The sequence below is a fragment of the Osmerus mordax genome, chromosome 18 (assembly GCF_038355195.1).
Source record: "Osmerus mordax isolate fOsmMor3 chromosome 18, fOsmMor3.pri, whole genome shotgun sequence".
Lineage (NCBI taxonomy): Eukaryota > Metazoa > Chordata > Actinopteri > Osmeriformes > Osmeridae > Osmerus > Osmerus mordax.
In genome coordinates, this window is record NC_090067.1 from 9,295,776 (window position 1) to 9,305,897 (window position 10,122).

The following is a 10,122-nucleotide window of genomic DNA, read 5'->3' on the forward strand; positions in this document are numbered from 1 at the left end:
ACATTGGTTTGGAACATTAACTCAGAGCTTGTCTAAAGGAGGCATATTAGACATTCTCTGATTAAGTTCACATCGTACCAAAGTAACAGAGTAAATGTAGTCAACGTTTTAAATTGACATTTCAAACAGCTTATATACCGGGATTCGTATGATAGACAAATCCCTTGTAATACAAATCTACATGTTATAGATAACATCTACAAACAACAGAAATAGAAAACGGTCATTTCCTTCATAAATCCCTCCCCTTTGACTGACTACTCATTTAATGTGAGTGTGTATGTAAAGGGATCGTTACACAAATGTATTTATGTATTTTATTTTTGATTGGGTGCAATAGCTGTGGCAAATCTAACGATGGCGCTGTGAAAAAAATGGACAGTCAGTTGTCAGCCGGCTGAACTGCTGCAGCAGCCAGCATCATCATAGTGGGAAACTTCAGGCCGCATGTGTGGGTCTGACAATACATCCTTGATAGTGACTTGACAGTAATCAGTGTTGAAGCAGTAGTTCTTTTAAAAATAAAAACCAAACCTTTGGTTTGTTTATAATCCTAGAAATATATAGTCAAAATGCCGAAGAAATCGAAAGAAGAGGCAGAATGGGAAGGAGACGAGGCGGCACCAGCGGCAGGTAATGCAGCATACCCCTACTAGCCTGCTGCTAGTACTACTAGCAACGATGCTAGGCTAAAATTTTGCCTGCTGGCTAACTGCATACTGTGTCAGAAATGTATTTGCAACAGTTAACGTTGGTCACTTGTTTCACCGTTGCCACATACTTTTAGCTCAGTTAACTGAGCATGCCCCACTGTTTGACTAATAGAGCTAGTTAGTTATCTGGCCATCTGAAAGCGATGGATGCTAGATATTAGCTATCAGTAACAGTTAGCTGTATCGAATGATGTAATGCCAATGTAATAGAGCACTACATCATTTTAAACAACTAACTACATCATGAATGTGTTGGCTCTAGATGACAACTGTCACAAATTGTTGTCGTCAGTGTTAATCGTTGTCTAAGAATTGTAGATCATATCATCGTAGCTAACCAGTGTCAGTGTGTTGGCTGGTCCAGACTAGGTAGTCTTGCTCGCAAACTAGCTAAATGTTTTGTTCAGCTTGCTGGAACGGATTGCTGTGTTGTCAAAATGCACCTTTTTGCGCCCGCTCGAGTCATGTGGTTTCTGTCTTTGTAATTTAAATGTGTTGAGAAAGACAGTTTGTTTTGTCTGCAATGTATTACACAGACTAATTTATTTACCTTTCACTTCTTAGCAGAGAAATCGGTAAAGAAAGGAAAAAAAGACAAGAAGGGGAAAAAGAGTGTAAGTTTATGTTAAAGCTACATTTCTTTTCCCATTGATTATCTATGAATAAATAATGTTTCAGCATTAAATCCTAATGTATGAAGGTAGTAATGCTCAGGCACATGTCATCCACTCTCACAGTTCTTTGAGGAGCTTGCTACAGACAACACAGCCGAGAAAGAGGAGGAAACTACCGTGAAGGAGGCACAGGGAAAGCAGGTAGCTGTACTCTGAAAGTGACACTATGAGGTGACCTAGAAGCCTGTGATGTATGATCAATGTAACTTTCTATAATTCGTATCAATGTGGCCTTTAGATGTCAAGTTGCAACTTGATCTTGATTTAGGGAATGGTTTCAAAAAATAAGGTATGCCTAGCTGTTGAATAGTTTTGTTCTTTAAGCCCCAGAAAAAAAAGAAAGACCGACGGAAAGGAAGAGGTGGAGAGGGAGATGAGGATGATGAGGAGATCATGGAGAGACTTAAAAAGCTGTCTGTGCAGCCCAGTGATGATGAAGAGGAGGAAGAAGACCTAAGTAGGTTGATACTGTCCACTGGTCAGAGAAACACAAACAAAATTATTCATCAGCTGCATGTATTTCTTAAGACAATAGAAGGGACAGTTTGCTATACACTACTTAGTTTATTTATATGGATGTAAATGAAATGGAATGTACTGGTTTTGGTTTCTCATCAAGTTTTATTTCCACAGTTGTGGCCCCCATGAAAGGAGGCAAGAAAAATAAGGCAAGTGTTTCCTGCAAATGTATGATTTTATATATAAATATTGTTAACATTGACTAGATACTTTTGTTTCTGTGGTTAAGTATGGCGGTTCTCTTTCAGGGTGGGAACATTTTTGCTGCTCTTAGTCAGAGTCACAGTGATGAGGATGGTGACGCAGGAGGGGATGATGAAGATGATACACCAGTGAAAAAGGTGTGTAGTTAACTGTCCATCTCTATACTTGTATCCAGAAAGAAACACTTAACTATTTTACTCAGTTTATTTCTAAAATAGATGTTTTGTTAGTTTCTCTCTGTCTATCTGTTGGAGATTGTTAAATGTTTAGTTCTAAGAATGATACTGTTAGTGATGCTATAGGATGTAGTTAGTAATGATACTAACCTCATTTCAAAGTCCGTGTCGTGTGTTTGTGCCTCACATACTAATCTAATCCATCGTCTTCTACTTCTCCAATCCTGTCATCAATCTGGCATCTGGCCAATTCTTCAAATCCTCTCTGTCTGACCAATAACCATTTCACTACTATGTACACTCCATATAAGTTAGTTCTGTGTTTTTCATCCTGGAATGTCACCTGTCCCTGTGTATGTGTCGGTATATGTTGGAGTTAGACAATTACATTTTTCACTTTCAGAAAGTCCTCAAGTTCTCATGAAAAGAAATGTCTATGTGTGTCTGGTCATCTTTAATACAGGAGGTTGAGAAGGTGCCTAAGGGCAAGAAAAAAGATAAACCTAAACCCAAGAAGGTCAAGGTGGGTGCCGGAATGTGCTACCGCTTTTATTATCTTTACCTCAACCATCACTGCAGCACTCTAAATCACCCCTCTCCCTCCACCTGTCTGCTTTCACTCATTCTTTCTTGCTAAAAGGTGTCTAACCACGATGGGAAGGAAACAAAAAGCCTTTATATTCTTTCTTTGCCGCTTTTTTAACATGTCACTCTGACCCACCCTCTGACTTTTCTCCATGTTGAAATGTACAGCTCATCTGCTTGCTGCTCTAACCCCACCTCATGCTACGAGCCAGCCTTCTGTCCCTCCAAAATTCTGTTTCTCACATGTACTTATTTCCTGAAACGGGAGCAGCCTCCGTCTGATGACGAAGAGGAGGCTGAAAAGAAAGACGATGATGAGAAGACGGCTTTGAAGAACAAGAAAACAGAAGCCAAGGCACCAGCGAAGGTGAGACGGGTTACTCTGATGTTTTGAGTGTCTGTCTCTCTGGACTGATGAGGACCAGTGATAAAAATGAAAACTCACCTCTGTTTCTCTCCAGGCACCTGAGGAAGATGAGAAGGAAGAGAAGCCCCAGCCAAAGAAAGGCAAGAAAGAACAGCCCAAGGTAATTTAAGATGGATTAAACTTTATCGAGGTAATTGGTGACAAAAATGGGGAAACGGTTTTCTTGGAGAGTGTGTTATGGAATACTTAGTGGTCTTGCACGGTGTGTGCTGCACTCATCAGGCTTTGACTTAATGGTGTCATAATGTTATTTTAATTGTACATTGCCAATCTAGAAAGGTAAACCCAATCGTCCACCACCCAGTGATGATGAAGATGAGGATGAGGAGGATAACAGCGACGGAGAGGACACGATGATGGTGACTATAGGGGAGGGTATAGCTCAGTGGTTAGAGCACTTGACTGCAGATCAGGTGTCAGATTAAAATCCCCCCCACCCTCCGTAATGAACATTTGATGAATGAACACGCTTTGGATTCAATTGTCTGCTAAATTAACACTGTTTTGCACATATTCTTATTTGAATTCTGGTTTTCTGTACTAACTGGAATATCAGCATCATGAAAGTTTGAAGGTTCAATCCCTCAAAGTCGATCTCTCCATTTCTCCCTCAACTACCAGTGTGCTGAGGATGTCATTGCAGAGCAGGCTAAGGGAAAGGATGACGATGACCCCTTCGCTAACCTCAGCAAAAAGGAGAAGAAGAAGAAGAAGAAAATGGTAATCCAGCAGACTAAACCCACCATGCGAATGACAGTAGAAAAATGAAAGAGAGAAATAACCTCTGACCTTGCTTGTGTGTTTGACGGCAGATGGAGTACGAGAAGCAGGTGGCGAGCGTGCGCGCTCAGAACGCCATCGAGGGGGACTTCTCTGTGTCCCAGGCTGAGATGTCGTCCAGGCAGGCCATGCTGGAGAACGCCTCAGATATTAAGGTGAGGACTCCTAAGTCCTGCTTTCTTTTAACTCCTAAAGTACGTATTCTTTGGCTGTGTAATTCCATGCACTTGTTCTCCCTTAGCTGGAGAGGTTTAGCATATCCGCCCACGGAAAGGAGCTCTTTGTCAACGCCGACCTATTGATTGTGGCGGGGCGACGATATGGTTTGGTTGGGCCAAACGGGTAAGCAGTCATTCTTTATAGGTTTGTATATTCCTTTTTAAAATTGAATTAAGCGTCAATAGGATTGGGCGGACACTAATGTTGTTATCTACTTCCTTTTTTAGCAAAGGGAAGACCACCTTACTGAAACATATTGCCAACAGAGCACTCAGTATTCCTCCCAACATTGATGTGCTTCTGTGTGAACAAGGTAAACAACCTGCCCCCTTAAAAAGGGACACTTCTGCCCCTCACTCCCTCCCACGCTCACCTTCTTGCCTGTGTGCGCTGTGTATCCACAGAGGTGATCGCTGACGACACTCCGGCCGTCCAGGCGGTTCTGAAGGCCGACACCAAGCGCCTGAAGCTGCTGGAGGAGGAGAAGCAGCTGCAGGCCCTGCTAGATAAGGGAGAGGACAGCGTGGGGGAGAGGCTGGAGAAGGTGAGGGGAACCCTACTCCGACAGGGGATGTGAAGTAGAGCTTTGGTGGGCAGCATATGACTCATGGTAATATTTAAATGGTGGACGTGCTTCACAGTGCTTTACCTCTGCCGTAAGAGGTTCTTGTCTGACTTTGGGAGTAGCACAGTTGAAGCTGCAACTCCTGATCTCCTAGGTGTACGAGGAGTTGAGGATTATCGGAGCTGCTGCAGCAGAGGCCAAAGCCCGTCGAATTCTGGCTGGACTGTCTTTCACCACAGAGATGCAGAACAGAGCCACAAAGAAGTTCTCCGGAGGCTGGAGAATGAGAGTCTCTCTAGCCAGGTACCAAAAGAATCACCAGTTTGCTCCTTCAAGCATCGATTGACAACGTATCTGGGGAGTCACTTTGTTCTAAGTACCAAGTGCTATCTATAACTGAGTAACAAGTAGCTATGCTTTAGGGAAATGTACACAACCTACCAAGTTTGTCTTGTTTTATTGTGCCTTTCTTTTTCCCAGGGCTTTGTTCATGGAGCCAACCCTGTTGATGCTGGACGAGCCCACCAACCACCTGGATCTGAACGCCGTCATCTGGCTCAACAAGTACGAAGCAGTCAGGCTTTTAACTGGCGATCTGTGGGAAAATAACGAATACAATCAACATAATGCTTTTTTTGGGTCCTCTACAGTTACCTTCAAGGCTGGAAGAAGACACTTCTCATTGTCTCTCACGACCAGAGTTTCCTTGATGAGGTGTGTACGGACATTGTTCACCTGGACTACCAGAAACTCTTCTACTACAGGGGAAACTACTGTAAGTAAACAGCCAAGGATATTGGATCAGATAAACTATGCGGAGGTCGGAGGTAAATGGAGAAGAATTGGTAAGTTGAGCAAGTAGAGCATTTAAAGCCTTGCCCTGCCTGTCCCCCCCAGTGACCTTCAAGAAGATGTATGTGCAGAAGCAGAAGGAGCTCCAGAAGCAGTACGACAAGCAGGAGAAAAAGCTCAAGGACCTGAAGGCTGGTGGCAAGTCGACCAAACAGGCTGTGAGTGGGACTTCCTCCTCAGCTGACTAGCCCATCTCTCTCAAAGGGTTCAGACATTCCTTTATCCCCGCTCACTCATTCTTTCTATCTCTTTCCCTCCCAGGAGAAGCAGACCAAGGAGGCCCTCACAAGAAAGCAGCAGAAGGGCAAGAAGAAGGGAGGGTTGGAGGAGGAGAGCCATGAGACCCAGGATCTACTGAAGAGGCCCAAGGAGTACACAGTCAAGTTCACCTTCCCCAACCCGCCCCCTCTCTCACCACCCATACTGGGGCTGCACTGTGAGTCGCCCTGTTCCTCCTGTTCGTCTGTTCCTTATGGGCCACACATTGCCCATCTGTGCCACTTGCAGACCAGGTTCTCACATTCCTTTACCATGTGTCTCCTAACTCAGCTGTGGACTACGGCTATGACGGTCAGAAGCCTCTTTTCAAGAATGTGGACTTTGGTATTGACATGGAGTCTAGGAGTAAGTAGGGCTTTTCAAATCCTTCAAATGGGAAAAGGATTCACTTTTGCTCCATATTTCTTCAGTGTCTGATGCGCTTGGCTTCCTTGTTTAGTTTGCATTGTCGGACCCAATGGTGTTGGGAAGAGTACTCTGCTCCTTCTCCTCACTGGCAGATTAGAACCGGTGAGTGTACATTGTAGGAAAAGACACAGAATCTCTGCTCATCAGTGGTATCGTGATTCTAATAAGCCTTGTTTTGTCTTTCCAGACCAAGGGAGAAATGAGGAAGAATCATCGTCTGGTCAGTAATCTTTCTTATGCATTTTGGCCCTCTTGAAAGATGTGAAGACATGTTTGTCTGTGGCCACTCAAATCTGTGGTGTCTGTCTTTGTGTCTCTTTCCAGAAAGTGGGCTTCTTCAACCAGCAGTATGCTGACCAGCTGAACATGGACGAGGCAGCAACCGAGTATCTGCAGAGGAACTTCAACCTGCCCTACCAAGACAGCAGGAAGTGTCTGGGACGCTTTGGCTTGGAGAGCCACGCCCACACCATCCAGATCTCCAAACTGTCAGGTAGCAGCACTGATAAAACCTTTCGTTGGTCCACTGTTTGTCTACAGTAGCATCGCTCACAGCCATTGTTGGAGCGGAGACCGTTGGTGATCTATGTCCAAATGACTGACTTCCTCTTCAGGGGGTCAAAAGGCCAGAGTGGTGTTCGCTGAGCTCTCCTGTCGGCAGCCTGATGTGCTGATCCTGGTCAGTAGTGCTCTCTCTGTATTCAGTCTGTGTCGTCTGAAGAACCACACCAAATGTCTTACTTTGTCGATTTGCCCCACCAGGATGAGCCTACCAACAACCTGGACATTGAGTCGATCGACGCCTTATCTGAAGCCATCAATGAGTACAAAGGAGGTAAGGGCCACAATAACATAACAATGTACCCTTTCAGTTAAGATGAATACATGCATTTATTTGTACGTGAAGCAAATAAAGGACATGGCATTCTTTAAGTAACAAGTTTTGGGATTGATCATCAGTATTCATCCATCTTTATCTGACTGGTTGTGTCATATATGTCATAATATGATTATATATTGATCTTCACCACCTCCAGCTGTGATCATTGTGAGCCACGACGCCAGGCTGATCACAGAGACCCAGTGTCAGATGTGGGTAGTGGAGGACAAGGCCGTCAACCAGATCGACGGGGACTTTGAGGACTACAAACGGGAGGTGTTGGAGGCCCTGGGAGAGACCCTGATCAACAAAGTCAAAGAAAACCCCTAGTCACAGACACCCCTTTGAGGAATGACCACAGAAGGAACCACACTATTAAAAGAACAAATGCTATCCAGCCAGCAGGACCATGTCATCTTCAGTGCTGATGTGTGCTGTGGTGTCCTCTCCACATACTGAATGAAGACCTACACGCCATCTGGACAGGTTGGGATGTGTCAAACGGCACACATGGACAATGGGACAGATTGAAGCGGCAGGATGCTAGTGTTTTCATCACCCGTATTACATATCAAGAGGAAATGACAATACATTAACACTGGCCCTATAAATGTAGACAATAAAGCTCTAATTGACACAACAAATGTCTGGGCTAATTGATATGTTACCTGCAACAGACAGCAAAAGCAAAGACAAAATAAATTAATATTGCATCTTACATGTTATAATTTATTGTGTAATTAGATATACAGAAGCATTGTCTCATTGGGTCACTGTGAACTTGAAGAGGGTGTATTTGTTACTTCAGACACCAGGGTTGACAAATATCTACATTTCAGCAATAATTATTTACTGATGACAAAAGACATGAACAACTGAATAAGTTGTTTCACTGATCCACAAATGGTATCCTGTCATCTATTTGAGATATGCCTTGTAGAGTCTCTTGATTTTAGACAGTTCTTTTTCATCTGGCTCCATTCTGTGATACCACTTGTACCAAGCTTCACCTTTGGCCAAGGCTGAAGAAGTGGAGGTGCATCCCACTGCATCATGGGAGTTGGAGTAATCCTCTCCTGTGAAGTCAACGTAAGGAACCTGGAAGGGTATCAACCCTAGAAGACAAACCATATTCAAGTTTCAAGAGGACTGATTGAGGTCACGACAAGGACTGACGGGTTGCCCTTCAAGGACATACATGCAAGGAAGACAAATGGATGCTGAAATAGATTCAACTTTGAATAGATTTAGAAACAGCTCACCATGGTCTTGTGCTGTGTTGATTGCTATTTGTAACTGCTTCTGCTGTTTCATGCACACCCCTTAAAAGAGGGAAAACAATTGTTTACGGGATATATCGATTTTACAGTTAACATTACACAGGATTTTTTTTTAAGCTATTTTACTGATATACTTCTTCAGGTAGCTTTATTACCTGTTCGTGTCGGGTCATACACTATACCAGTGTAGGGACTGATAAACTGTTGCAACAACTTCACATTCTGCAAGGAGATATTAACAAATGTCAGCCTGTTTGAAGTCAAGTAATTACGTGGTAGTCTACATTTAAAGACCACAATGTAACGCTCCATGGTAGCAAATTAATTAAAAGAATGTGGAGGTAAATGTCAACTGGCTGGAACATATCATTGTGTTATGTGTGGAGCCTTATTGGACCTGGTAATGGATGATGACGTTGGGATCTCGACAGATTGGGCAGGCGTTGCCACATATCTTGCTTCCTCTCTGAAAACAAAATAAAGGTAACAAGTGTTGACAAGTGCCATACAAACAAGGAGTCTGTCTATGATGAATCACATTGGTCTAAATCCCAATGAGTTGCCTACGTACAATGCACGTCTTTCGTGTTTTCTGGGGGGGAATTCCTCCTTTGTGGTTTCTCCTGTAGTCTGCCCATACGGGACTGCTTCCATAGCGCTCAATGTACTCTGAAACAGAACAGACTTCATCAATGGGGACAACCTAGGGCTAAGACACGTATGTACACCTCAACACCATCAATACCCGCCATACCTTCACTCTCGAGGTAATCCCAGGGTCTGTCCTTGAAGCGGACTTGAGTTTCAGATACATTTACAGCATTGTTATCACCTTCTAGAGATGGTTTAGTGCACATATAATGGCCTGGCTGCAAAAATGGAGACACTGCCTGAAACCATATCCTGACAGGAAACTTCTGGAAAATAAGGAAAGCACAGATGAACCACCGGCACAGTTACAACGCTTATCCTAGGACTTGCTGTTAACAATAAACCTACAAACCATCTGCTGCAATGTATGATTGCCCAGAGTTAGGCTTGGCTAGAGTGGCTTCAGCTCAAATCTATTTAGCATACGCTGTAGCTAACTTGGTCATAATGTACTAACAGCACCTCACTTGCAGAGAATGATAAGCAGAGGTTGTTTTTTCAATAAATTGCGCGTTTGCATAAAATCACTAAATACCTTAGAATGCTGACTTTTCAGTATAAACAAGGGAGAAACACGACTCAAAATCCTTCCAATGCCTCTTACGGATGCTGCCATTTTGCCTTTCAGGATGTAAATTGAAGGGTCAAAGGTAGAAGCTGGGGGGGGGGGGGGGGGGGGGGGATTATTTGCTTTTTTGTTACTAGAATATGATCACGTAGTTTAGAATTTTCATGTTATATTTTTGTTAATGTTTTTAAGAACAGTACATGTTTTAAAGTTGTGATTTTAATGTTAGTATTAAGGAGGAGTTGAACGAATCTCAATAGTTTGAGACCTTTCCTTCCATGATGTCTTCACAAATTTAACAAAACGTTACTCATGTTTATAAACAGGAAATAAATCCCAGCT

At 43.3% G+C, this 10,122-nt stretch overlaps 2 protein-coding genes across 3 annotated transcripts; one reads left to right on the forward strand and one right to left on the reverse strand.

Moving 5' to 3' along the window:
• Positions 1-442: 442 nt before the first annotated feature.
• Positions 443-7,985, forward strand: abcf1 (ATP-binding cassette, sub-family F (GCN20), member 1). Its single transcript, XM_067256527.1, has 27 exons — positions 443-633; positions 1,278-1,327; positions 1,451-1,528; positions 1,712-1,844; positions 2,021-2,055; positions 2,155-2,247; positions 2,750-2,809; positions 3,143-3,238; positions 3,333-3,398; positions 3,574-3,657; positions 3,920-4,018; positions 4,111-4,233; positions 4,320-4,420; positions 4,525-4,610; positions 4,702-4,841; positions 5,017-5,165; positions 5,343-5,426; positions 5,513-5,637; positions 5,760-5,872; positions 5,976-6,150; positions 6,264-6,338; positions 6,433-6,503; positions 6,589-6,621; positions 6,726-6,894; positions 7,016-7,080; positions 7,164-7,236; positions 7,439-7,985. The coding sequence occupies exons 1-27, from the start codon at positions 573-575 to the stop codon at positions 7,609-7,611; spliced, it is 2,610 nt and encodes an 869-aa protein (XP_067112628.1). The 5' UTR covers positions 443-572; the 3' UTR covers positions 7,612-7,985.
• An 11-nt stretch (positions 7,986-7,996) lies between these two features.
• mrps18b (mitochondrial ribosomal protein S18B) lies at positions 7,997-9,867 on the reverse strand. 2 transcript variants are annotated; one of them, XM_067256528.1, is made up of 7 exons: positions 9,748-9,867; positions 9,316-9,478; positions 9,133-9,230; positions 8,959-9,027; positions 8,717-8,783; positions 8,544-8,603; positions 7,997-8,396 (listed from the first exon to the last, which is right to left on the reverse strand). In XM_067256528.1, the coding sequence occupies exons 1-7, from the start codon at positions 9,826-9,828 to the stop codon at positions 8,200-8,202; spliced, it is 735 nt and encodes a 244-aa protein (XP_067112629.1). In that variant the 5' UTR covers positions 9,829-9,867; the 3' UTR covers positions 7,997-8,199. The 2 variants fall into 2 exon arrangements, with proteins under 2 accessions (XP_067112629.1, XP_067112630.1); XM_067256529.1 differs by having other exon boundaries at positions 9,316-9,475; positions 9,748-9,828.
• Between the last annotated feature and the right edge of the window lie 255 nt (positions 9,868-10,122).

What these genes read in the sequence shown, in the direction of transcription:
- mrps18b (XM_067256528.1), bottom strand. Translation starts at nt 9,828, where the DNA reads ATGGCAGCATCCGTAAGAGGCATTGGAAGGATTTTGAGTCGTGTTTCT. An exon ending in GGATTACCTCGAGAGTGAAG is followed by an intron (nt 9,231 to 9,315) that starts GTATGGCGGGTA and finishes GTTCTGTTTCAG; the next exon opens with AGTACATTGAGCGCTATGGA. An exon ending in CAACACAGCACAAGACCATG is followed by an intron (nt 8,397 to 8,543) that starts GTGAGCTGTTTC and finishes TTTGTCTTCTAG; the next exon opens with GGTTGATACCCTTCCAGGTT.
- abcf1 (XM_067256527.1), top strand. Translation starts at nt 573, where the DNA reads ATGCCGAAGAAATCGAAAGAAGAGGCAGAATGGGAAGGAGACGAGGCG. An exon ending in AAGGAGGCAAGAAAAATAAG is followed by an intron (nt 2,056 to 2,154) that starts GCAAGTGTTTCC and finishes GTTCTCTTTCAG; the next exon opens with GGTGGGAACATTTTTGCTGC. An exon ending in TCACTGGCAGATTAGAACCG is followed by an intron (nt 6,504 to 6,588) that starts GTGAGTGTACAT and finishes TTGTCTTTCCAG; the next exon opens with ACCAAGGGAGAAATGAGGAA.